Raw genomic sequence first — 23,672 nt, 5'->3', positions numbered from 1 at the left:
CAACATTAAAAACGCGAGGTCAAACATGCCAAACAATCTGCACTGAGAAGTACGAGGACAATAATACCTGGTGTCCCGGGAGGGTAAGCGGCCTCGCTTGCTATACCACGTCTTGCTGTCTTGAACTGAAATTGTATAAAAGAGTCTGCGGCGCTTGACATTGTACTACAGTATTGCGATTTAAAATTCGTATAATTTGGATCAATCGAATGAAAGACAGAAAGGGGTAACATGACCTCAGATCAGAGTGTTGTGAAAAACACTTTAACATTTGATTGATGTTGTAATCCAACATTTTGCATGGTGTATCAGATAAAAACTGCAATGAAACCTTCACTTAATAATAAATATGAAACTCGTAATGTCGGTTTCAATTAAATAGTATATTCAGTACATGGCTGTTTATCCTATGTATACTACATCCTGTTCTCAGACCGACAATCTTCATGAATATGATTCCTTTCTTACGGCACATTGTAGAACTTGTTTGCTTTATTTAGCTGTAAACGTAAAGAAAATGTGTTTTGTTGGAGTCAGAATCATTAGTCTTGTTTCAAAATCTTGCGTAATGCCAATTTTGTCTCGGGTTGAAAAATGTCCTCATCCTATTCTAACTGCGATCGAACCTTATTTCCATTTCCAAGTCATTTGTAACTCGACTATTTGCACAGTTAATAGAATGTAATATACCCGCAACTCGCTGTTCTCCAAAGCCTTAGATTCGAACAAGAAGCTGGTTAGACCTCAAAATGATATATATTTTTCACTACCTAGAATCTTCAGTATTGTCCATGTCCTATATACTGCATTTAGTGATTTTTGTTGGGACAAAATTTCCCAAAGGGAGGTAACACTGCTTTTACGCAGTCTAAAACACATCACAGAAAAAGCGGCTAAAGACTGAAAATTGGCCTAATGTATGTACCGTTTGTGTCTACCGATTCGATTTCTTTTCAATAGCCGTATAACTGGTTATAGAATTGCACACAATTTGCCACATAAGATTATAGTTTGGAGGAAAAGACCTGTCGATTTGATTACAAACTGGTACACTTAACACTGCATGGGCTGCACTGATCGATTTGCCTGATGAAGGTAACGGTGTGTAGCCACCGAAATGTCACGCTTTAACATCCAACAAAGGTTTTGATATATCAGAAATAACATTAATATACTTAATATTTTAATACAGCAATATTTATCTTAGTTTTTGTCTATAAGTAAAGAATAACACGAAAATCATTACCCTCGACCTGCAGGACTCACTTTTAAAAGAACATGCTTAGCACAAGTTATTTGAATTCACGTCATTATATGATTTTTTTTATTTAATAACATTTATCTTACAACGGAACATCATTCGAAATTCATACTAATACACATCTTTAGAAGAGATTAAGAACTTAACTCGTGCATACTGATATATTTGTAAGAGGTGATACCTTACTTAATCTGTAGATTAACATTCGCTCTGAAGGAGGATATTGGTTCTACCCCGGGTCATCACCAAAGGATATCAATTGGTATATCCTATTTACTTAGCGTTCAGCTTTATAGTTGGCGGTATAATGTGATCACTTGAGGCATTTCACGGTGATAGCACTATAAGGATTGTGTAAATAGCGACATCTTTCATGGATATCGTCTTTAAATAACCTTCTCATGTCAACTACTTTGAATATAACAACAACAACAACAAAACATCAACAACAACAACATCAAAGCCAAAAAAAAATTTTGCAAGACAGAATTAATTTTTTTTGTGCTATGAGTAATTTTGCTTTATTTGTGCTAGACCTAAAAACCCTCTCATTACCCTGATACTTATGAGGTGGAAAATCAGTTTGAACATCCAATCATAAATCAACCAGAAAAAAAATGCTTTAATGAGGAAGTGTAGGTGTTGATTTAGGTTTGCGGTGTACTATCAGGACTTGTTTGTTAGGCATTTTGTCAATTCGCCAAGGTCAAAGACCGGGGATAGCGCTATTTTAATAATAAGCCTTCATGTTTTTACCACATGAACGATCATCCATTTTTATTGTTAAGCAATTTGATCCAGCGTTATAAGTGATATATTTTAGCTTTTTAACAAAAACAATGGTCGTAGAATTGTAGAAAAGGTGTGGTGTTTCCCCAAGCGTAACAAAAAGAGCGTTTCTGGTGCTGGAATTTTATCGTGTTATACAGAAGGCATGGAGACGGATTAGGCGTTAGTCTTAGGGGATGAGGCTCACATTTCATGTGGGAGTAAATTAAATACTATTTATATTATGTTGGAATATGTACCGATCTCGGCTCGAATTAATTGCGAATTATTCCACCCTAGAAATTGATTACATAAATGTCTATTGAAAACATATTTGAAATAGAAGGATCAATACAATATTACTAAGAAAAAGACTATCGTTGTATAAAATAAGTAAATTATTGTATTGTATCATGATACATAATTCCTTAAATGAGTCCTGAATTTGCCTTGGTATTACCAAACTTATCACGATGGAAATCAAGGGCGATATAATGTCTTTTTAACGGTCTCGTCAAGCTGACTAATTGTTCTAACATTAATTATTACACCGTTTGAAGATGATAAAAGACGTTGTTGTAGTGATATTACACTTCGATGCGATTATTTATCCTCTGGTGCATCTAATATCTTTCCGGTGAATTTATTTCTCTTTAAAGTCAATTTGATAAGATCTAAAGAAACTCGATCCGGACATCGTAATACCCCGACATTGAAAATTGATAGGCAGGGAGGCAAGCTATGTGTGTAGTAACCGCCTTAAATACCTGTCCCTATTATTTTATCTCGAGCCAACATAAGGAATGGTGAGGCCAGATAACGATTGAAAGCGGCATTGCCGCAGCTTCCATAACGAGTTGACCACTCGATAAGAAGGTGATTGCGTTTTTTAGTGCTACAGACCTATACATATTGTCGGCTGTGTACTTCTTGTCTCGATAAATCCTATTTAATAGATGTTTGCTGTACTTAAAACGGTGTTGCTCATATCATCTGACCAACAGAACAAGGCGCTAGGACCAGAAGGAATCAGTATCGATCCTGAGAGTACGGAAACATATTTCTTTGTACTTACAATGCATAGTTGCCTTACAGATATACTTAAATTGCGCTCTTCATATCATATCATATATACTGATATCAATGTTATACATTTCAGCTGAAACCAAATGATGATCGAGAGCTTACGTCCAAAAACTAATACCAATTGTATAAGGATCAATAATGGGTGGTTTTGATAACTGATAAGATAGGTTTTGTGCACAAGTATATTATTTAAATCGTATTTGTTTTTACGTTTGAATATGTTTAGTTTATCTTCGAGCTCTGATAAACTCCACAGTAGGCGTCCTATCATTTAACGGCATAGACATTTAACGTAATAGCACGGCTATTCAGAGTGATATATGTCTAAAATTATACCTCCATCGCTTTACCTATCGCTGTTTGAAGGTTCGATCACTTTAAATTTTGACTTATTCATCTTCGACACAAATAGAGATATCAGGACAGCAAACGAATATTTTCAGTAAATTCAGGATTTTTTTTCTATTGACATTTTGCTCCCTATACCACCTCACACTGGAAGACTTTTGACAAAGAGGACTCGACAATAAGATATAGGATACGAAACACGTGACATTCAACACCTGTATGTAAAAGACAATTGTTATCGTGTGCTATCAGTGTGACCTTGATTTCAACACTCCTTATAAGTTATTGCATCCACAATTTCTAATATGTACAAATGACAACAAAGTAATTATGTTGTTGTTCTTTTCAGGTGTAGTTCTTGCAATGGACCCGGAGGACGCTTTCAAAGTTTTACAATCTGCTCAACAGTGGACGGATCTGACACAACATAGCTTTTTTCTACTGGTTCGGAATCCTTACTCCAATATGTCGGACATTTCAGAAATTCTAACACGAGACTTAAACATATCAGACGCTCTTGGAGCTACATTCTTGCTTTTCCCCACGGTGCCAAATGTTATTTTCACTACCGGAAGTGGTGCTACAATTGTTCCACATGTTCAGACAAACGCATTCGCAGCATTAGAAGATGCGTATGTCACAATATTTCAGGGATTCTCCTCTCTATACAACAAAACTATTACAAATATCAATGGATTGACCTTGTCGTCGGAAATGAAAATTGTCAACTCTGACATTTCAGGACGATCTGTGCAATTTGATGCTGGATCATGTGCAAGATACCTCGAGTTTGCTTTATACGACTTCCATATTTCGACAGCGGAATTCTCCGTGGCACGTCACATATGGCAAGGCTGCGACAGTACATGGTGCTTAAAAGTGTTCTCGACAATACAATGGCCGAAAGGCGTTGTGTTACCTGCCGACGAGTGCTTCAAACAATCGAACTGTGTCCATATAGAAACAGGTAAGATTTTTTTTTAAATAAGTGTTTCTTAATTAGGTAAATTATGGAGGTAATATCGTCACTATTAAACACAAATAGTATATATGAATTACGTATTCGAATGCAACTGAAGAATGTGTTACCTGATTTTGCTAAGGGATTCTTAGTTAATGACTAACTATCAGTATAGGGTTCATATAAAATCGTGTCTTCTATGGACCTTTATCAAAGAAAGGACTGAGTTTCAATTAAATATAAACGATAAAACTTGTCGAAAGGTATATTTAAAAATGATTTAAAATTTTGTATCTAAAATATGTAAAAGGGTGTAAGAGGGTGTCTTTAACTCACGTCCCGTAAGAACAATAAGATGTATTAAAATGAAACGACAAAGCCATTGCTGTCGGAAATATCAGTACCAGTAAAGTATACCGACCTGCGTTGTTTCCTGACGTTTGTGAATAGGCCATACCAGAGCGGCAGACCCCTATTCATTTAAGGATTGAATAATGTTATGTTGAGGTGTATGGGGGTATAAACCTCAATAGGTCTTGAGACAAATTTTATGAACTGCGAAGCAGTTCATAATAAATTTGTCTCAAGACCTATTGAAGTTTATACCCCCATACACCTCAACATAACTTTATTCAATCCTTTTTTTATAATTTATTTTGATATTTTGTACAATATTTTGTCTTTGACAAATAGGGACTTGTGCAAGTCTACCACAGAACTTACCGAAATGTACATGTACATCATCACTCTTCGTCTACATATGGTTAATACTTTCAGGATTTCTTTCGTGAACAAACTTAATAGCGAATTAAAACAAATATTAGTTTTAAAGGAATTTATTTCATATAAATATGATCACTTTTGAAAAGGAATTAAAAAAAATATAGTCCAAGCTCGACAAATGTATTCATAGTTCATTGAAAAATGACTCGAGTTAACTGTGGTAGGTTCATTGAGTCTGAATTGAGTGGAAATATAAATATTAAGTAATGAGCACCAATTTTATTGTTATGAAAATGAACAGCTGTTCATGGTTATACATTTCATTATAGCTTGTTCGGGTTCAAAACAATCACCTGGCACATTTTATAACGTCATTTTCAGTGTTAGAGTAAACGTATTGAAAACATTTTAAATTTGTAATCTCATCATCTCTGACTGCATGTTGGCTGTGCATAACAAATGACCTAGTCGTCTGTTAAGAATGGGATTACCAGCAAATGACAAAGGTTAAATTGTCTCGTTATACGAGTTAAAAACGCTGATGATTAATGAACGTGACGTGAGTCACACTGCTGATTTAAATGATTTCAATCATGAATAGCAACAAACAAGTTCTTCAGAATGAAAACTCACGGAATAGAATTACCGTTTAATTACCACAAATTGACGACACATGCTCTGCGATGTTGTTTCATATTGCAGAAAGAAAATGTCGCAAAACTTGTCTTTTACAAACAGCGTGTCACATTCAATATCCTGCAGACGTTCATTCTGACAGAAATGCCACTTAAGATTCTGATGAAATGAAATATATTCCTCACCTACCTTAGTCACTCTGAAAACAAAATAAATGTATCATTAATTACAAAATGATTTGCATTATTTGAAAACAAAATCCTTACAAGATACCAACATTTTCTGAGAAACCGTTTTATATTAATCAGTGTCCGTACCAGATAAGCAATAAATGAAGATGGCTACCTTTGGATATATTAAATGTTACATAGCATGGATTATCAACATCGCAAGCACATTTGTAATAAATGCATGGCGATCGTAGAAGGAGAGTAATAGTGGATCTTCTGAAGACTAGGATTTTATTCTACTGAGGGGACATTGAACAGACCAAAATAGATCTTCTACCCCAATGCAACATTTGATATCATAAATCTTTCCTTTCTTTCCTCATTACTCTTTCCGTGCTTTGTTTTCTTACTCTAGGTGTCTCCTTGACACCCGTCCTCATAAGACACTGGCTGTTGGTGTCTCCTTGACACCCGTCCTCATATGACCCTGGCTGTTGGTGTCTACTTGACACCCGTCATCATTTGACCCTGGCTGTTGGTGTCCTTGACACTCGTCCTCATATGACCCTGGCTGTTGGTGTCCTTGACACCCGTCCTCATATGACCCTGGCTGTTGGTGTCTCCTTGACACCCGTCCTCATATGACCCTGGCTGTTGGTGTCTCCTTGACACCCGTCCTCATATGACCCTGGCTGTTGGTGTCTCCTTGACACCCGTCCTCATATGACCCTGGCCGTTGTATGGTCGTCATTTAATCAGCAGTGTGTTCATTTTTGTAAATGAAGAAAATTAATCAGTCAGGAAGGGGTACTACTAGTCATTATATTACTCACACTTTGCTGTTAAAGCATCTTTTGCATGATATTAAAATACTTACGTACACGTGATATATGTTTGTCAGTGTCTCTTAACTTCGTGATATTCTCTTGTACGCTAATTAAGAAAGTGCTGATAACATTCATTTCACTATAAACGAGATCAGAAATTGCATTTGAATTTTCTATTCTTAGTCTCATGAGAATCAATTTAACAGTTAAGTACCGCCATTATGTCTGCCATTAAGTGATATATCTAGAGGGAATGTCATAACATTAGCTCACATGCATCACATAGAACCGTTAAACAGGATCACATTTCCAAAGACTATAAAAACGTCACTGTGAAGTGATTACTTCCCTATCCAACTCGTGTAAATAATAAAATATAAAAACAAGTAGTTGTACTTTTGGTGGATTTAGTAGCTGAACTGTGTACGTTTAAATAGAAGAAGTATTTATAAAATTAAAAAAAAATAGAAAAAAAAATAAAATAAAAAACTGCCCTTCAGGTAGGGCATTAGAATCGTACCTGCTACCCCCATTTATGATCGTAAGAGACAACTCATCTTGCAATCTCATCTTTTCTCTTCTTTCTAGTAACTTTATTCTTCCTTATGTTTTTCTTGACATTGTCCCACTTTTTGGCATTTAGTTGAGTGTTTGCCCATGTGAGTAAGGCTTTGTGTTCTATCACCTGGCCGAGATATAACCGAGTTTATAAAAAAAGATAGTTGCCCCTCCTGCTTAGCGCTCGGCATTTTAGAAGTGGGACGACTGGTTTTCCGCGCTATAACAAGGAGACAAGCTCTAACATACCACAACATTTTCAAAACGCATGCATTGAACCTTGGCTGTTGGTAGGACGTTAAACAATTCAAAACCAAACCATTGAATTCAATACGCCAATATTAACAAATGCAATAATTGAATAAGATAGTTTTTTAAAAAATGTTTTAAACATGAATATTATATATATCCTCGCTTAACAATATCAAAGTTATAAAATAAACAGTAAACTAAGTCTCCCCTTTACTTACATATAACCTAATTTTAAGAAGCGTTATGGTTCTAACGTTTAGAAATTTCATTTTGAGGGAGTGACAGGGAAATCTCAACCGGAGGAGGGATATTCTTGGTTGTCTGATCCGAGGCTCTCGCGAGAGTTGGACATTTCTCAGTCATGTCTTTAAGGGGCATCTAAACAGCAAATCCAGCCAAAACAGTGATATTTTACAAGGCTATACATCCCTATTAGGGTGCAATTTAATAGAAGTAACTTGATAAAATTTTGATATGTATCATGTCAAACTGTGGTCCTTGCTGTTGACATTCAATTTGTTCAGTAGTTCGTAAATTTCAACAAAACATGAGGAAAATGCATGTTTCAAGGGGACATAATTAACTCATTTGTATCGCATTTATTGGGCAAAACAGTCATGTCGTGTTGCTCACAAGGGTCTAAAGCAGAATATAGGAGCATTGGTTTGACTAGAATGGACTTTATGATTTGTATTAACACTGATTTTATTAAGACCTTGAAATGCAAATGGCGGTCGTGAATAATATCACACAATTATGGCATATAAGAAGGTATTTCAAACGTCAAAAATGCTCATATTAGATACTATAGAGAACCCTAGACATGGCAGGAAGACTGTTTTTAGGAAAAAATGTTCATCCGTTGAGTTTGGGGTAAAAGATATATATTTCTGAAAAAGGCCCAAAACTCACCAGTTTGACAATTTGTCTTAAAAAGGTCATTCTTACTATAATCAGATGTCTTAAAAGTATGATATAGGAGCATTTTTAATGGCTGAAATGCCTCTCTTTATGCCATATTTGTGTAACATCATCCACAGCTGCCATTTGCATTTCAAGGTCAAAACAAAATATGTGTTTATACCTACATAAAGTCAAATCCGGTCAAACAAATGCTCCTACCCTGTGCTATAGACACTTGTGAGCATGACAGCGGGGCTATTTTTCAGGTTTGGTTATTTTTGTGACTTAGAATTATTCCATGCTACAACTTACCACAAAGTAACTCTATAGAAGAAATTGTTAGCATCTACATAAAATTATTTGTGATTTGTGACACTACATGTCCAAACAAACATTTTGGTATATTACATGGCTATTTTTGTGCAAATTTAAAGATATTTATTCGTGTTTGAAATTCAACATTATTCTGCTATATGGATGACCCTTAAGGCAGGGGTGATACATTTTCTCTAAGAACACTATTTTTATTACGTCCAGTTCTAATAATGAAAAACAATTCCGATACAAAACACTAGTTACGTGATGTGATTGATTTTCGCCGTAGCGGCATTAAATTACTGTCGTGACGTCGTTATTTTACAACAATAACGTCATACATTAGGGGTTGACTGTGATGTCACACCCTAGAGATTACACAAATCTTGGACAAGTAAAATTGGGTACAAACCTGTGAACCTTTTGAGAAAATTAATATTCTGTTTACAGTTTATTGCCAGTGAAATGTGACGCCACCTGATAAGTAAACTGTCAGTGTAACGTCACCTGATGATTTAATTGTCAGTGTAATGTCACCTGATTAGTAAACTGTCAGTGTAACGTCACCTGATGATTTAATTGTCAGTGTAATGTCACCTGATTAGTAAACTGTCAGTGTAACGTCCCCTGATTAGTAAATTGTTAGTGTAACGTTACCTGATGGATGATTTAAGTGTCAGTGTAATGTCGTGTCAGGGTAATGTCACCTGATGATTTTAGTGTCAGTGTAATGTCACCTGATTAGTAAATTGTAGTGTAATGTCATCTGATTAGTAAACTGTCAGTGTAACGTCACCTGATGATTTAAGTGTCAGTGTAATGTCACCTGATGATTTAAATGTCAGTGTAATGTCACCTGATTAGTAAACTGTCAGTGTAATGTCATCTGATTAGTAAATTGTAGTGTAACGTCATCTGATTAGTAAACTGTCAGTGTAACGTCACCTGATGATTTAAGTGTCAGTGTAATGTCACCTGATTAGTAAACTGTCAGTGTAATGTCACCTGATTAGTAAATTGTAGTGTAACGTCATCTGATTAGTAAACTATCAGTGTAACGTCACCTGATGATTTAAGTGTCAGTGTAATGTCACCTGATTAGTAAACTGTCAGTGTAATGTCACCTGATAAGTAGACTATCAGTGTAACGTCATCTGATTAGCAAACTGTCAGTGTAATGTCACCTGGTGAGTACATTGTCAGTGTAACGTCACCTGATGAGTAAACCGTCAGTGTAGCGTCACCTAATGCATAAGTTGTCAGTGTAATGTCACCTGACTGGCTCCAATCAGCCATATGCCACCTGGAATATCAACAAACATATTACAGTGATGTTAAAAGGTTAAGAATCAGTATTTCTCCAAACGTATCAGATTATCTTGGAAAGCTTTCTATCAGCCGATTTCAGGGTTATCATCCGAGTTTATATCATGTCTGCACGCGCCTAAGGGGTGAGTTGTTCTATACACACGATATGTACTAAAGGAGAAATCTGGAAATCGCAAATGGATGTAATCTTGCTTTGATATCGACAAAACTGAAACTGTAAACAAAGTTATCGAGTATAAGTAACAATATAACATTACACTATTATAGAGCATTAACAGAATTTTATATTCTATCTCCTATTGCGTGTTTAAGTACACGTTCCCATAGCAACACATTTTTACGGGACTTATTGATTGCTAACTTTTCCATATGATTTCCGTCTTTCAGTGATTTTGTTGGTTAGTTATAGTCATTGTATAAACAGAATATGTTATAAATAGTATAATTTGATTATTAGATATTTAAACAAATATGTTTAATTACTGAAATATAGTCACTTTCTTTTCTTTCCAAAAACCCCGCAGTACAAATCTAATTAAAGATTGAACAGTGTACCCGATAAGGCGTAGTATTAAACACAACATATACACAATACTTATAAGTAGTCAAGTTGTTTCAGTTGCTGATAATTAACATAATGATACACACATAAACAATGTAATACAGATAAATTGTATCCACCCACTCTTTTACGACATAGTTACAACGACGTAGAGAAAAATTATATTTGATATGCATTGCTAAACATATTTTAAATAAATATATTACTGCATAAAATTATATGTATTTTAAAAATGAATATTATTAAAGATCTTCGTTGAAAAGAGCACAAATACTTTTGTAGGATATAGAAACTGTGAATCAGCTATGTGCAGATGAAGTTCTAATGACTGCCTAACCCATTAAGATACCTTTTAAGGGATAAAAAGAATATCGATCCCACTATGCTACGTCTAATTTTGTACAGCTGATAAAATAGGTGCGCAGCAAATTTCAGATAAAGTTTATTATCTGCTTAGCGACTATTTTTTATCTCAAACGAATCTGTTAGCATGAACAAATCCTGGCGTGACGCTAGAACCAGCTAATAGTCAACACCACATTTGTCTGCTTCTAAGGCATTCAATGATGGGGTGATTTAGGATCTGGGGTTCCTATGTAGAATTTGCCCCAGAAAACATTTAAATACAAAACACAGTTTTATTATAAATAATTCAAAATAAAAACATGCATATAAAACAAATAAAAAACATTATGTTGTCGATGGTGTAACTATGAACACTAATATTAACAATACACTCATCAAACAGTTTATTTTAGGTGCATCAGGAAATTGTGTAGTTCGACAAAAATACAAAATTCTCGACAGATGAAAAGAGGTGTACACTTTCGTAACCTTTCTTTCCATGTCAAACCACATAATTATTCGATAGGGGTACCACGTGATTAGTCGATATGGATACATGTACCACATGACCAGTCGACAGGGTTATCACATGACCAGTCGACAGGGTACCACATGACCAGTCGACAGGGTACCACATGATCAGTTGACAGGGGTATCACATGACCAGTCGACAGGGTACCACATGACCAGTTGACAGGGTACCACATGACCAGTTGACAGGGGTACCACATGACCAGTCGACAGGGTACCACATGACCAGTCGACAGGGTACCACATGACCAGTCGACAGGGTACCACATGATCAGTTGACAGGGGTATCACATGACCAGTCGACAGGGTACCACATGACCAGTCGACAGGGTACCACATGATCAGTTGACAGGGGTATCACATGACCAGTCGACAGGGTACCACATGACCAGTTGACAGGGTACCACATGACCAGTTGACAGGGGTACCACATGACCAGTCGACAGGGTACCACATGACCAGTCGACAGGGTACCACATGATCAGTTGACAGGGGTATCACATGACCAGTCGACAGGGTACCACATGACCAGTCGACAGGGTACCACATGACCAGTTGACAGGGTACCACATGATCAGTTGACAGGGGTATCACATGACCAGTCGACAGGGTACCACATGACCAGTTGACAGGGTACCACATGATCAGTTGACAGGGGTATCACATGACCAGTCGACAGGGTACCACATGATCAGTTGACAGGGGTATCACATGATTAGTCGACAGAAGTTGTAATGTTGCTTTATACTCGCATGGGTTGCGGCTGTGGTCTGAACTTGTTTTGGTCTGATTACGCTTTTTTATTTTCATTTAACTTTAAATTCATGTGTCTGAAGGTAATTTCAAGTTATGTTGTTTTGATAAAATAATACAACTGATCGACCAATTGTAATGGTCAAAGGGAGTTCACGGAACAGCCAAGATTATATGAGGACAGATGTCAATGCTATACTAACAGCACTAGACGGTTGACGCAAACAATCAGGGACACATAAGAAGGAGAGTCATGGAGTCATCGACAGTCCTGGCTATATGAGGATTGTCAAGGAGACACCGACAGCCATAGTCATATGAGAATGAGTGGGTAAGATAAATCTACAGTCATGGTCATGTGAGAGTGTGTAGAAGACATCGATAGCCTTGTTCATGGACAACCTTGGTCATATCGAAACGAATTTGTGAGTGTTTGGAAGATACCAATATCCTTGTTCATATAAGAATGGGTTGTAGGAGACATCGGCAGCCTTGGTCATGTAAGAACGAATGTACTTGGTCATATGAGAACGAGTTTATAGAAGACAACGACAGCCATGTTTATATGAGACAAAGGCCAAGAGACAAAAGGAAAAAAAAAAAGTAAAAGCACCGAATAAACAGCTAGGATGGAAAACACCACCATTACACAACCTTCCCCGTTCTAAACATAAGGGAAGCCGTCCTCGTTTTCTTTTGACACTGAAATCAAATGCGATCGGCGTTATATGAAAATTGTTATGAACTATATAATATTGTAAAATTACTTCGGTAAACATACGATTTTGGCCAATAGAAGATACTCTGAAAATAAAATCGTGAGAATGTCTGAAAATCGTATTGACAGGAGATGAAGCTACGGGAAAGTTTCATGGTCTCATTTTGAAATATTCGTTTTCTTTGTGTGATATGCCATCAGACAGGATGGGATTTTTTCGACGGATGTTGTCGATGAAGCAGAAGACGATTAACGAGGGGTGATTGATATGTTGTGAGCCTCGTTTTGAAGGAGGAAAATGGACAAAATCGGTGAAAGAGCGTTGATCAAATATCTGCATCAAAAAGGTTTAACACCTAAGGATACCATAATGATATGGTAACACTAGGGAAAGCTGCCCCTTTATTTGCTAAAGTGAAAGATGGGTGGCGGAATTTAAGCGCAACCGACAGAGCCTTGAGGAATACCCCCGTCCTCGAAGGCCTGTCAATGTTGAAATCCAAGAAATGGTCAATAAAGTTCATGCTATTGTTGTGACTGACAGACGAATCACAGAAAGATATATAACCAGTAGAGATGGTATTTCACTAGAAAGAGTATATTTCATTCTGACCGAGGATCTTGCGAAGAGAAAGCCTTCGGCCCGATGTGTACCAAGACTTCTGACAGTTGATCAGAAGCACGCCAGGCGCACATTATCGCGTGCTAATCTTAACCTTTTTTTAGGAAGATCCTGCCAACTTTCTTCAGATATGTGTCACTATGGAAGTAACATGGGTACATCATTTTACACAAGAGGCCTAATAACAATCGAAACAATTGAAGCACCCTGGCTCTCAAAGAATGCAAATACTTCCATCAGCTTGGAAGGTCATGACCTCGGTTTTCTGGAATGCAGATGGTATTCTGCTGACAGATTATCTGCAAAAGGGACAAACAACCAATGGCACATACTATGTTTCACATCTGAGTCAGTTACGGGAAAATATTAAACTAAAGCGCCGCAGAAAGGTGAGTTATTCCATTAGCACAGTGGTCCTGTTCACAAGTCTGTCATTGCCATAGCTGCCATTCCCGAGTTTGGCTTTGAATTGATTGAGCATCCGCCTTATTCATCTGATCTCGCTCCATCCGACTTTTATCTATTTCCAAAACTGAAAACAGCTATTGCAGACACCCATTTTTATAGGAGTTCTATAAAAGTGGCATTGGGGCCCTTAAACATCGCTGGCGAAAGTGAGTAGATACTGAAGGATATTATGCCAAGCAAAGTTCAAATCCTTCAATACGAGGCTCATAACATACCAATAAGCCCTCGTATAATATGATATTAGAATGCTTGTACTTTTTTAAAGGCATTCATGCAAATATAGATAATTGTTTAAATTTTGGTCTCGTTTTATCGATATTGAGTTTAAATTTCTGTTTCTTTATTATGTCGTTATCGTCAAATTTCAATTAGCAGTCTTTATTATTTCATACGATTACGCAGTATAGGCCAGGCGATTAACAGCAATTACCAGCCTTCAAAGGTGTTAATACATGTGGCAAACATTTTACGAGAAAACGTAGAACCGAGGATAAGATTTCTTCTTTTGAAGTATTCAAGCATATGTACATATAAGCACAAATCAGATTGTAGCTAATAAAAATATTATTTACTAATTTATAACAATTAACTACACCTGAATATACATATTTGATATAAGTGGTGATAGGTATTCTAGCACGGGGTCACTGTTGACCTTACCAGTAATCTACTGCCCCAGTTACTAAAGTACTATATTTGTGTTGTTTCGTTTATTTCTTATACGTTTGTGAGTGTCAAAACGCTACAGTAGCGAAGATGTGCCTTACATATCGAAAGCTGCACCTCTGCAACAATTAACTGAACAGGAATTCGAAGTGAGTGGTTTTTTCAGCGAATTGCTATTAAAATACATAAATTTTAGGTAAAAACACAAGGACTTTTGTACCTGTTGGAAATTGTATCCCCAGTTTAGCAACTTTTAGCATAAATACTCAATACCAGTATATACATTCCAAACAATATTTAGGTGAACAAATACATGAAGATGGCATGTGTTGTTGTGATTATGCAAAACTAAACTTTACATAAAAAAACACGAAATTTAAAGAATACAAACAATCAATGTTATCATGTAGATTTCGGCTCGGGCTATTTCTATCCATGTGTATTATTCACGACAAAATCATTTAAAAAAGAAATCGATCAATCTAAGGAATAGCGATAACACGTAATCTAGTAATGTCGCGAAAATGATAAATTATTCATAGATTGTAAAAATGAGGAGAAACAAATCTAGATTTTAAGGAAAAATTAAACTTGTCATTTAATCAATCGGTAAAAATTTGATAAAAACTAGCTCTAGGCAAATTGCTCACGAATAAATAGACACCCTGGAGTGTTTGGTGAGATAATGTTTTTATTCAAGGACAAATTCAGCTTTTTTGATATGAAATCCCGCAACATCTTCTTCATTATATACACATGAATACCGTGTAATGATTAAAGGGGTACTCTTGAAATGTCATTTTCCAAAATCAACACAATGGATTTACATTGGTAGTACGTCAACGTTATGCTCTTTGGTTGTCAATATTACATTCAACATGATATTTGTACATGATTCCTGAAAAGACTACGGGTCCAGTGTATACCATGCATCAACACGGCCTTGAATATCCAGGGAGCACGGAAACAAGAAATGTACCAATGCATTATGTGTTGTATTACCAGTGTCTGACACCGTCTTCTGACAGAAATCTGTCTCCTAAGCCACAAGACAAAGCCGTTAACAGACTTCGCCAAGGTCATACCAATCACCGTATAATCGTATCGACCGAGGTATGTAGTCAACCAGTACAGGTCAACATGAAGTCAGCTACATCTACAGTTCAGCCATTATTCTACCATTTGTTACAAATCAACTATCTGAAGCAGTTGGTCTGTATCTGATTTCAATAAACGTAGCCATTTTTTTTATTTTGAATTATATGTGCGTTTACCAATATGTATTAACATTTTTGCATTTTTCGTTTTTGTCAATTTTTGCTAGCGATATTTAACCTCTTGTTTGATAACGCTGTAATGCCTCCGGTATTATTGCTGATAGAGTTTCCCTTCTTAGTTAACGCTGTGATACCTCCGGTATTATTGGTGGTAGATTTTCCCTTGTTAGATAACGCTGTGACACCTCCGGTATTATCGTTGGTAGAGTTTCCCTTGTTAGTTAACGATGTGATACCTCCGGTATTATTGGTGGTAGAGTTTCCCTTGTTAGTTAACGCTGTGATACCTCCGGTATGAATCGGTGATAGAGTTTCCATTGTTAGATAACGCTGTGACACCTCCGGTATTATTGGTGGTAGAGTTTCCCTTGTTAGATAACACTGTGATACCTCCGGTATTATTGGTAGTAGAGTTTCCCTTGTTAGATAACACTGTGATACCTCCGGTATTATTGGTGATAGAGTTTCCCTTGTTAGATAACGCTGTGATACCTCTGGTATTATCGGTAGTAGAGTTTCCATTGTTAGATAACACTGTGATACCTCCGGTATTATTGGTAGTAGAGTTTCCATTGTTAGATAACACTGTGATACCTCCGGTATTATCAGTGATAGAGTTTCCCTTGTTAGTTAACGCTGTGATACCTCCGGTATTATTGGTGGTAGAGTTTCCATTGTTAGATAACGCTGTGATACCTCCGGTATTATCAGTGATAGAGTTTCCCTTGTTAAATAACGTTGTAATACCTCCGGTATTATTGGTAGTAGAGTTTCCCTTGTTAGGTAACGCTGTGACACCTCCGGTATTATTGGTGGTAGAGTTTCCCTTGTTAGATAACGTTGTAATACTTCCGGTATTATCGGTGATAGAGTTCCCCTTGTTAGATAACGCTGTAATACCTTCGCTTTTATATGTGATAGAGTTTCCCTTGTTAGATAACGTTGTGATACCTCTGGTATTATCGGTGATAGAGTTCCCCTTGTTAGATAACGCTGTAATACCTTCGCTTTTATATGTGATAGAGTTTCCCTTGTTAGTTAACGCTGTGATACCTCCGGTATTATTGGTGGCAGAGTTTCCATTGTTAGTTAACGCTGTGACACCTCCGGTATTATCGGTAGTAGAGTTTCCCTTGTTAGATAACGCTGTGATACCTCAGGTATTATTGGTGATAGAGTTTCCCTTGTTAGATAACGCTGTGATACCTCCGGTATTATTGGTGGCAGAGTTTCCATTGTTAGTTAACGCTGTAATACCTCCGGTATTATCGGTAGTAGAGTTTCCCTTGTTAGATAACGTTGTGACACCTCCGGTATTATCGGTGGTAGAGTTTCCCTTGTTAGATAACGTTGTGACACCGCCGGTATTATTGGTGGTAGAGTTTCCCTTGTTAGATAACGCTGTGATACCTCCGGTATTATCGGTAGTAGAGTTTACCTTGTTAGATAACACTGTGATACCTCCGGTATTATCGGTGGTAGAGTTTCCCTTGTTAGATAACACTGTGATACCTCCGGTATTATTGGTGGTAGAGTTTCCCTTGTTAGATAACGTTGTGACACCTCCGGTATTATTGGTGGTAGAGTTTCCCTTGTTAGATAACGTTGTGACACCTCCGGTATTATTGGTGGTAGAGTTACCCTTGTTAGATAACGTTGTGACACCTCCGGTATTATTGGTGGTAGAGTTTCCCTTGTTAGATAACACTGTGATACCTCCGGTATTATTGGTAGTAGAGTTTCCCTTGTTAGATAACACTGTGATACCTCCGGTATTATTGGTAGTAGAGTTTCCCTTGTTAGATAACACTGTGATACCTCCGGTATTATCGGTGATAGAGTTACCCTTGTTAGATAACGCTGTGACACCTCCGGTATTATTGGTGGTAGAGTTTCCCTTGTTAGATAACGTTGTAATACCTCCGGTATTATTGGTGGTAGAGTTTCCCTTGTTAGATAACACTGTGATACCTCCGGTATTATTGGTAGTAGAGTTTCCCTTGTTAGATAACGTTGTGACACCTCCGGTATTATTGGTAGTAGAGTTTCCCTTGTTAGATAACACTGTGATACCTCCGGTATTATTGGTAGTAGAGTTTCCCTTGTTAGATAACACTGTGATACCTCCGGTATTATCGGTGATAGAGTTACCCTTGTTAGATAACGCTGTAATACCTTCGCTTTTATATGTGATAGAGTTTCCCTTGTTAGATAACGTTGTGATACCTCTGGTATTATCGGTGATAGAGTTTCCCTTGTTAGATAACGCTGTGATACCTCCGGTATTATCGGTGGTAGAGTTTCCCTTGTTAGATAACGCTGTGATACCTCCGGTATTATCGGTGATAGAGTTTCCCTTGTTAGATAACGCTGTGATACCTCCGGTATTATCGGTGATAGAGTTTCCCTTGTTAGATAACGCAGTGACACCTCCGGTATTATTGGTGGTAGAGTTTCCCTTGTTAGATAACGTTATGATACCTCCGGTATTATCGGTGATAGAGTTTCCCTTGTTAGATAACGCTGTGATACCTCCGGTATTATCGGTGATAGAGTTTCCCTTGTTAGATAACGCAGTGACACCTCCGGTATTATTGGTGGTAGAGTTTCCCTTGTTAGATAACGTTATGACACCTCCGGTATTTATTGGTGGTAGAGTTTCCCTTGTTAGTTAACGTTGTGATACCTCCGGTATTATTGGTAGTAGAGTTTCCCTTGTTAGTTAACGTTGTGACACCTCCGGTATTATTGGTGATAGAGTTCCCCTTGTTAGATAACGCTATGATACCTCCGGTATTATCGGTGATAGAGTTTCCCTTGTTAGATAACGCTGTGATACCTCCGGTATTATTGGTGATAAAGTTTCCCTTGTTAGATAACGCTGTGACACCTCCGGTATTATAGGTGGTAGAGTTTACCTTGTTAGATAACGCTGTGACACCTCCGGTATTATCGGTAGTAGAGTTTCCCTTGTTAGATAACGCTGTGATACCTCCGGTATTATTGGTGGTAGAGTTTCCCTTGTTAGATAACGTTGTAATACTTCCGGTATTATTGGTGATAGAGTTTCCCTTGTTAGATAACGCTGTGATACCTCCGGTATTATTGGTGGTAGAGTTTCCCTTGTTAGATAACGCTGTGATACCTCCGGTATTATCGGTGGTAGAGTTTCCCTTGTTAGATAGCGCTGTGATACCTGTGGTATTATTGGTGGTAGAGTTTCCCTTGTTAGATAACGCTGTGATACCTCCGGTATTATCGGTGGTAGAGTTTCCCTTGTTAGATAACGCTGTGATACCTCCGGTATTATCGGTGATAGAGTTCCCCTTGTTAGATAACGCTGTAATACCTTCGCTTTTATATGTGATAGAGTTTCCCTTGTTAGATAACGTTGTGATACCTCCGGTATTATCGGTGGTAGAGTTTCCCTTGTTAGATAACGCTATGATACCTCCGGTATTATTGGTGGTAGAGTTTACCTTGTTAGATAACGCTGTGACACCTCCGGTATTATCGGTGGTAGAGTTTCCCTTGTTAGATAACGTTGTGACACCTCCGGTATTATTGGTGGTAGAGTTTCCCTTGTTAGATAACGTTGTGATACCTCCGGTATTATCGGTGGTAGAGTTTCCCTTGTTAGATAACGCTGTGACACCTCCGGTATTATCGGTGGTAGAGTTTCCCCTGTTAGTTAACGTTGTGACACCTCCGGTATTATTGGTGGTAGAGTTTCCCTTGTTAGATAACGCTGTGATACCTCCGGTATTATCGGTGATAGAGTTTCCCTTGTTAGATAACGCTGTGATACCTCCGTTATTATCGGTGGTAGAGTTCCCCTTGTTAGATAACGCTGTGATACCTCCGGTATTATTGGTGGTAGAGTTTCCCTTGTTAGATAACGCTGTGACACCTCCGTTATTATTGGTGATAGAGTTTACCTTGTTAGATTACGCTGTGATACCTCCAGTATTATTGGTGGTAGAGTTTCCCTTGTTAGATAACACTGTGATACCTCCGGTATTATTGGAGGTAGAGTTTCCCTTGTTAGATAACGCTATGATACCTCCGTTATTTATGGGTGATAGAGTTTCCCTTGTTAGTTAACGTTGTGATACCTCCGGTATTATCGGTGGTAGAGTTTCCCTTGTTAGATGACGCTGTGACACATCCGGTATTATCGGTGATGGAGTTGTCCTTGTTTCGCGATGATAACACTGTTTTCCCCCATTATGCTTTCCTTTAAGGGTGTCGCTTTAATATCAATTTTTTTTTACTGAAGATATTTTCCATTCGGTATTTTGCTTTGATTCTTCTGATTTTTTCTATATGATTCTTCAAGTTTTAAATTTGTCCCAGATACAAATCAATAGTGAGCATTATATCTTATTACTGAAAATTGTTCCTGTATTCTATTTGCCAGAGGCCTCAGCTGAAGTGATTTTCTTGGGATTACGAGGGATTCCAATATAAAATAATCTGCTTTTAATAATAGAAAATTAAATTCTCTTAAATGATTTACTCCGTGAGGTTTTTCTTTTTCAGGCAAAACGGGTTGATCAATTCATAATTGCATTCGTCGTCATACGGGTTCTTATTAAGATTATTTCATCCCTCAGGAACGTCCATTGTAATCAATCAAATATCGAAATTGAGATTGTAAATAGAAATATTAGACCGTATAAGGATCATTTCATAGCTATGTCTCGGGTTTCCTATACTCTAAAAGACAGTCAAGCTCAGACAAATACAGAAATACATGTTATGTCATTATTATATTGTTAGCGCACGATATACGGAACGCATTCTTTAAGGGGATTTTTCGTTTAACTCTTTGTATTTTAAATCATTTATCTTATTTTTAAATCAATGACATACACATGAAATCCACACGATAATTTGTGTGGATATATTGGAAGCTCAGTCCTGAACGATATAGTAGTTGTCTCCTGTATAACGAAATGGTATATCAATGTAGTCATATCATAAACACTAATAACAAAAATCTGGTTCATCTCGCCAAAGTATACATCCAAAGTATACGTGAACTATGGGAGACAGTAACATTGTAGGTCGGGCTTCAATATCATCTGGTAATTCTACCTGATGGAGCTTTGTAACCTATTAACTTATATTAACCACCAATTGTAATTGGATTTATAATTTGAATTGACTACCATATCTACGAGCTGTTCCTACTATACCATCTTTAAAGTGGGTAACAGTTATTAGATATTTGATTGATAAGACATATAAGGTAAAAAAGGTATGTAGTGATAGGGCTACAAAGTTACATGTGCTAGTTTAAAGCGATTTAATGCGCGATTAGTATTAAATTCCTGTCAAGAATATATTTTGTACTGTTTCTTCTGTGATTATGCCCTTTCACAGAACATATCTGTTTAAACCTTTAAACCGGATTTCTACTAAACTTGAGTTGTGGATTGCCACCTGTAACGTTGGTTATGACCAGGTTGGCTGTGAGAGTGGGGCAGGATAACATCTAAATACGCTAGCTATGTAACAACTCACATACGTCACAGGGTTATCCGGCGGTTGCAAGGGACAAGATAAATCGATCTCACACAGGGGGATAAAGACAGCCGGCATGTGCTATATGGCGCTGCTCACAATGACGTAACGTCATCATTTACCACGGAACATACCCATGTTAGATTTTAATAATCTATTTCAATGAGCGGCACTGTATGTATTTAGTTCCTGTTCACACACGTTATTGCTTATATGTTCACAAGAAAGCATGTAGTCATTGTCATGTGCTGAGCTGTATTGATTTTGTTACGAATTGAAGTTTATTTCATTTAAAATCGCTGTTCTATAAACATTTATGTTATGCTCTGCAACCTTCAAACCTAAAGATGTAAGACGATGCCTTTGACAATTTTCCAATATATCTGCCTATAACGAATCCAGCTGTTTGCCCCTAGTTCCTTAATGGCCAATTTGATGAAGCTTCATTTATTAGGAATGTGTTACCATTGTGATATGACAATGGCCATTATTTGTAAGTTATGACACATGCCTTTTGATGTTCCGTTATCGCTAGCTCTACAAATGGTGAATGCAATCACCGAATACATGACACAGAGAACTCGACAAAAACACAAACGATGTTTACTAATAGAGTAGTGGTGTTTTATGAACGTCCTGTTGTTAGCCCTTCTCTCTACAACAAAGTATAGGGCAGAGGCAGCTGTTATAATGCCATTCGAGAATTCACGATGTTATACCATCAACTCGCTACATTTCGCGTTGATTCGTTTTTGTTTATCAGGTGTTAAAGTATATCAAACATATGTTTCCTAGGTGACGTTGTCCGTTTGTGACGGAGTTTACACACTGTCTGTGTAAGTAAAAGTTTAAATACCACACCACTGAATTGCTTTTTAGCGGACATTTACGTTTTCCCGGCTCTTTATAGATAAGATGAAGGCACCATATCTAGTAGATCGACGGACATAACTAAGTACGTCAGTGTCATTACCACCTAGAGTCGAGTTATCGATAAAAACCTGTTAGGGATCAGTACTGTCGCACTCTTGCATGTGGTCAGAGTAATGGCTAACAGGTTAAAACACATTTATATATGAACTCGGAATTAGATTTAACTAGAACTGTCGCCAGGATGGCTGACTAATACTCCCGCAATCTACACGAGTCAATGGTGAATTGGAACTGTTAATTAGAGGCCAAATTAAGATAACCCAGTAATTAAGTGACCAGTTGCCATAGCAACCATAATTTTGGGAAGAAGAAAGTGAGATGCACATCTACATATGGTCCTCCATATTTGTGTGAAGTTTCATTGAAATCGGCCCTTCAGTTCAGGATGAGTTGTCTGGACAAACTTAAAGTTATGGTTCTTATCAGAAAACCTGTTTATAGTGACCAGTTGCCATAGCAACCATAATTTTGAGAAAAAGAAGGTGCCATGCACATCTACACATTATCATTAATATGTGTGTGAAGTTTCATTGAAATCGACCCATCGGTTTAGGAGGAGTTGTCCGGACAAAATGCGTCTACGGACGGACGGACGGACGGACAACCTGATTCCAGTATACCCCCTAACTTCGTTGCGGGGGTATAAAAAGTCACAAGTGTGATAAACTAAACATATCGGGATACATTGATTTAAACTAGGAAAAAAACCCAGTAATTAACCTGATTTAATCATTTTTAATTTTGGACATTTGATTATTCGATAAAAACACCGTAATCGTGTATATGTTCCTAGCTGTGAAGCATTACCATCCAGTAATCTATGTACACAACCCACACACAGGTGGTATGGTTAATGTTCTCTCCGGACATGGTTTGTTTGTTATTGTGTTGTTTGACTCGGAACTTATGGGAAAGGGCTAATAAGTCCAAACAGCAGAGGGACAACACCAACTCGGGCAACTCGATCGCAAGCGGGTTATACAGTCTTTTGTCAGCCCTGCACGTGATCAAATTTATCGCATAAAATAATTAGGCAAACTAGAACAGTAATACGAATTTGCTCTTTCATTAACAAATATATTTATACATAAAAATAATATATTGGGACGTTTGTAATGGATTGTTTTAGTG

General features: G+C 37.3%; 1 protein-coding gene across 1 annotated transcript in view; it reads left to right on the top strand.

The window, feature by feature from the left end:
- The window catches only part of LOC117342772 (retinal guanylyl cyclase 2-like), a 135,630-nt gene that overhangs the window by 69,230 nt on the left and 42,728 nt on the right, over positions 1 to 23,672 (top strand). Inside the window, exon 2 of the mRNA XM_033905014.1 lies at positions 3,813 to 4,430. Coding sequence (XP_033760905.1) covers positions 3,813 to 4,430 — 618 coding nt within the window. The remainder of the gene's footprint in view (positions 1 to 3,812; positions 4,431 to 23,672) is intronic.

Source organism: Pecten maximus, chromosome 14, assembly GCF_902652985.1.
Source record: "Pecten maximus chromosome 14, xPecMax1.1, whole genome shotgun sequence".
Classification (NCBI taxonomy): domain Eukaryota; kingdom Metazoa; phylum Mollusca; class Bivalvia; order Pectinida; family Pectinidae; genus Pecten; species Pecten maximus.
This window is presented reverse-complemented; position numbering and strand designations above follow the sequence as displayed.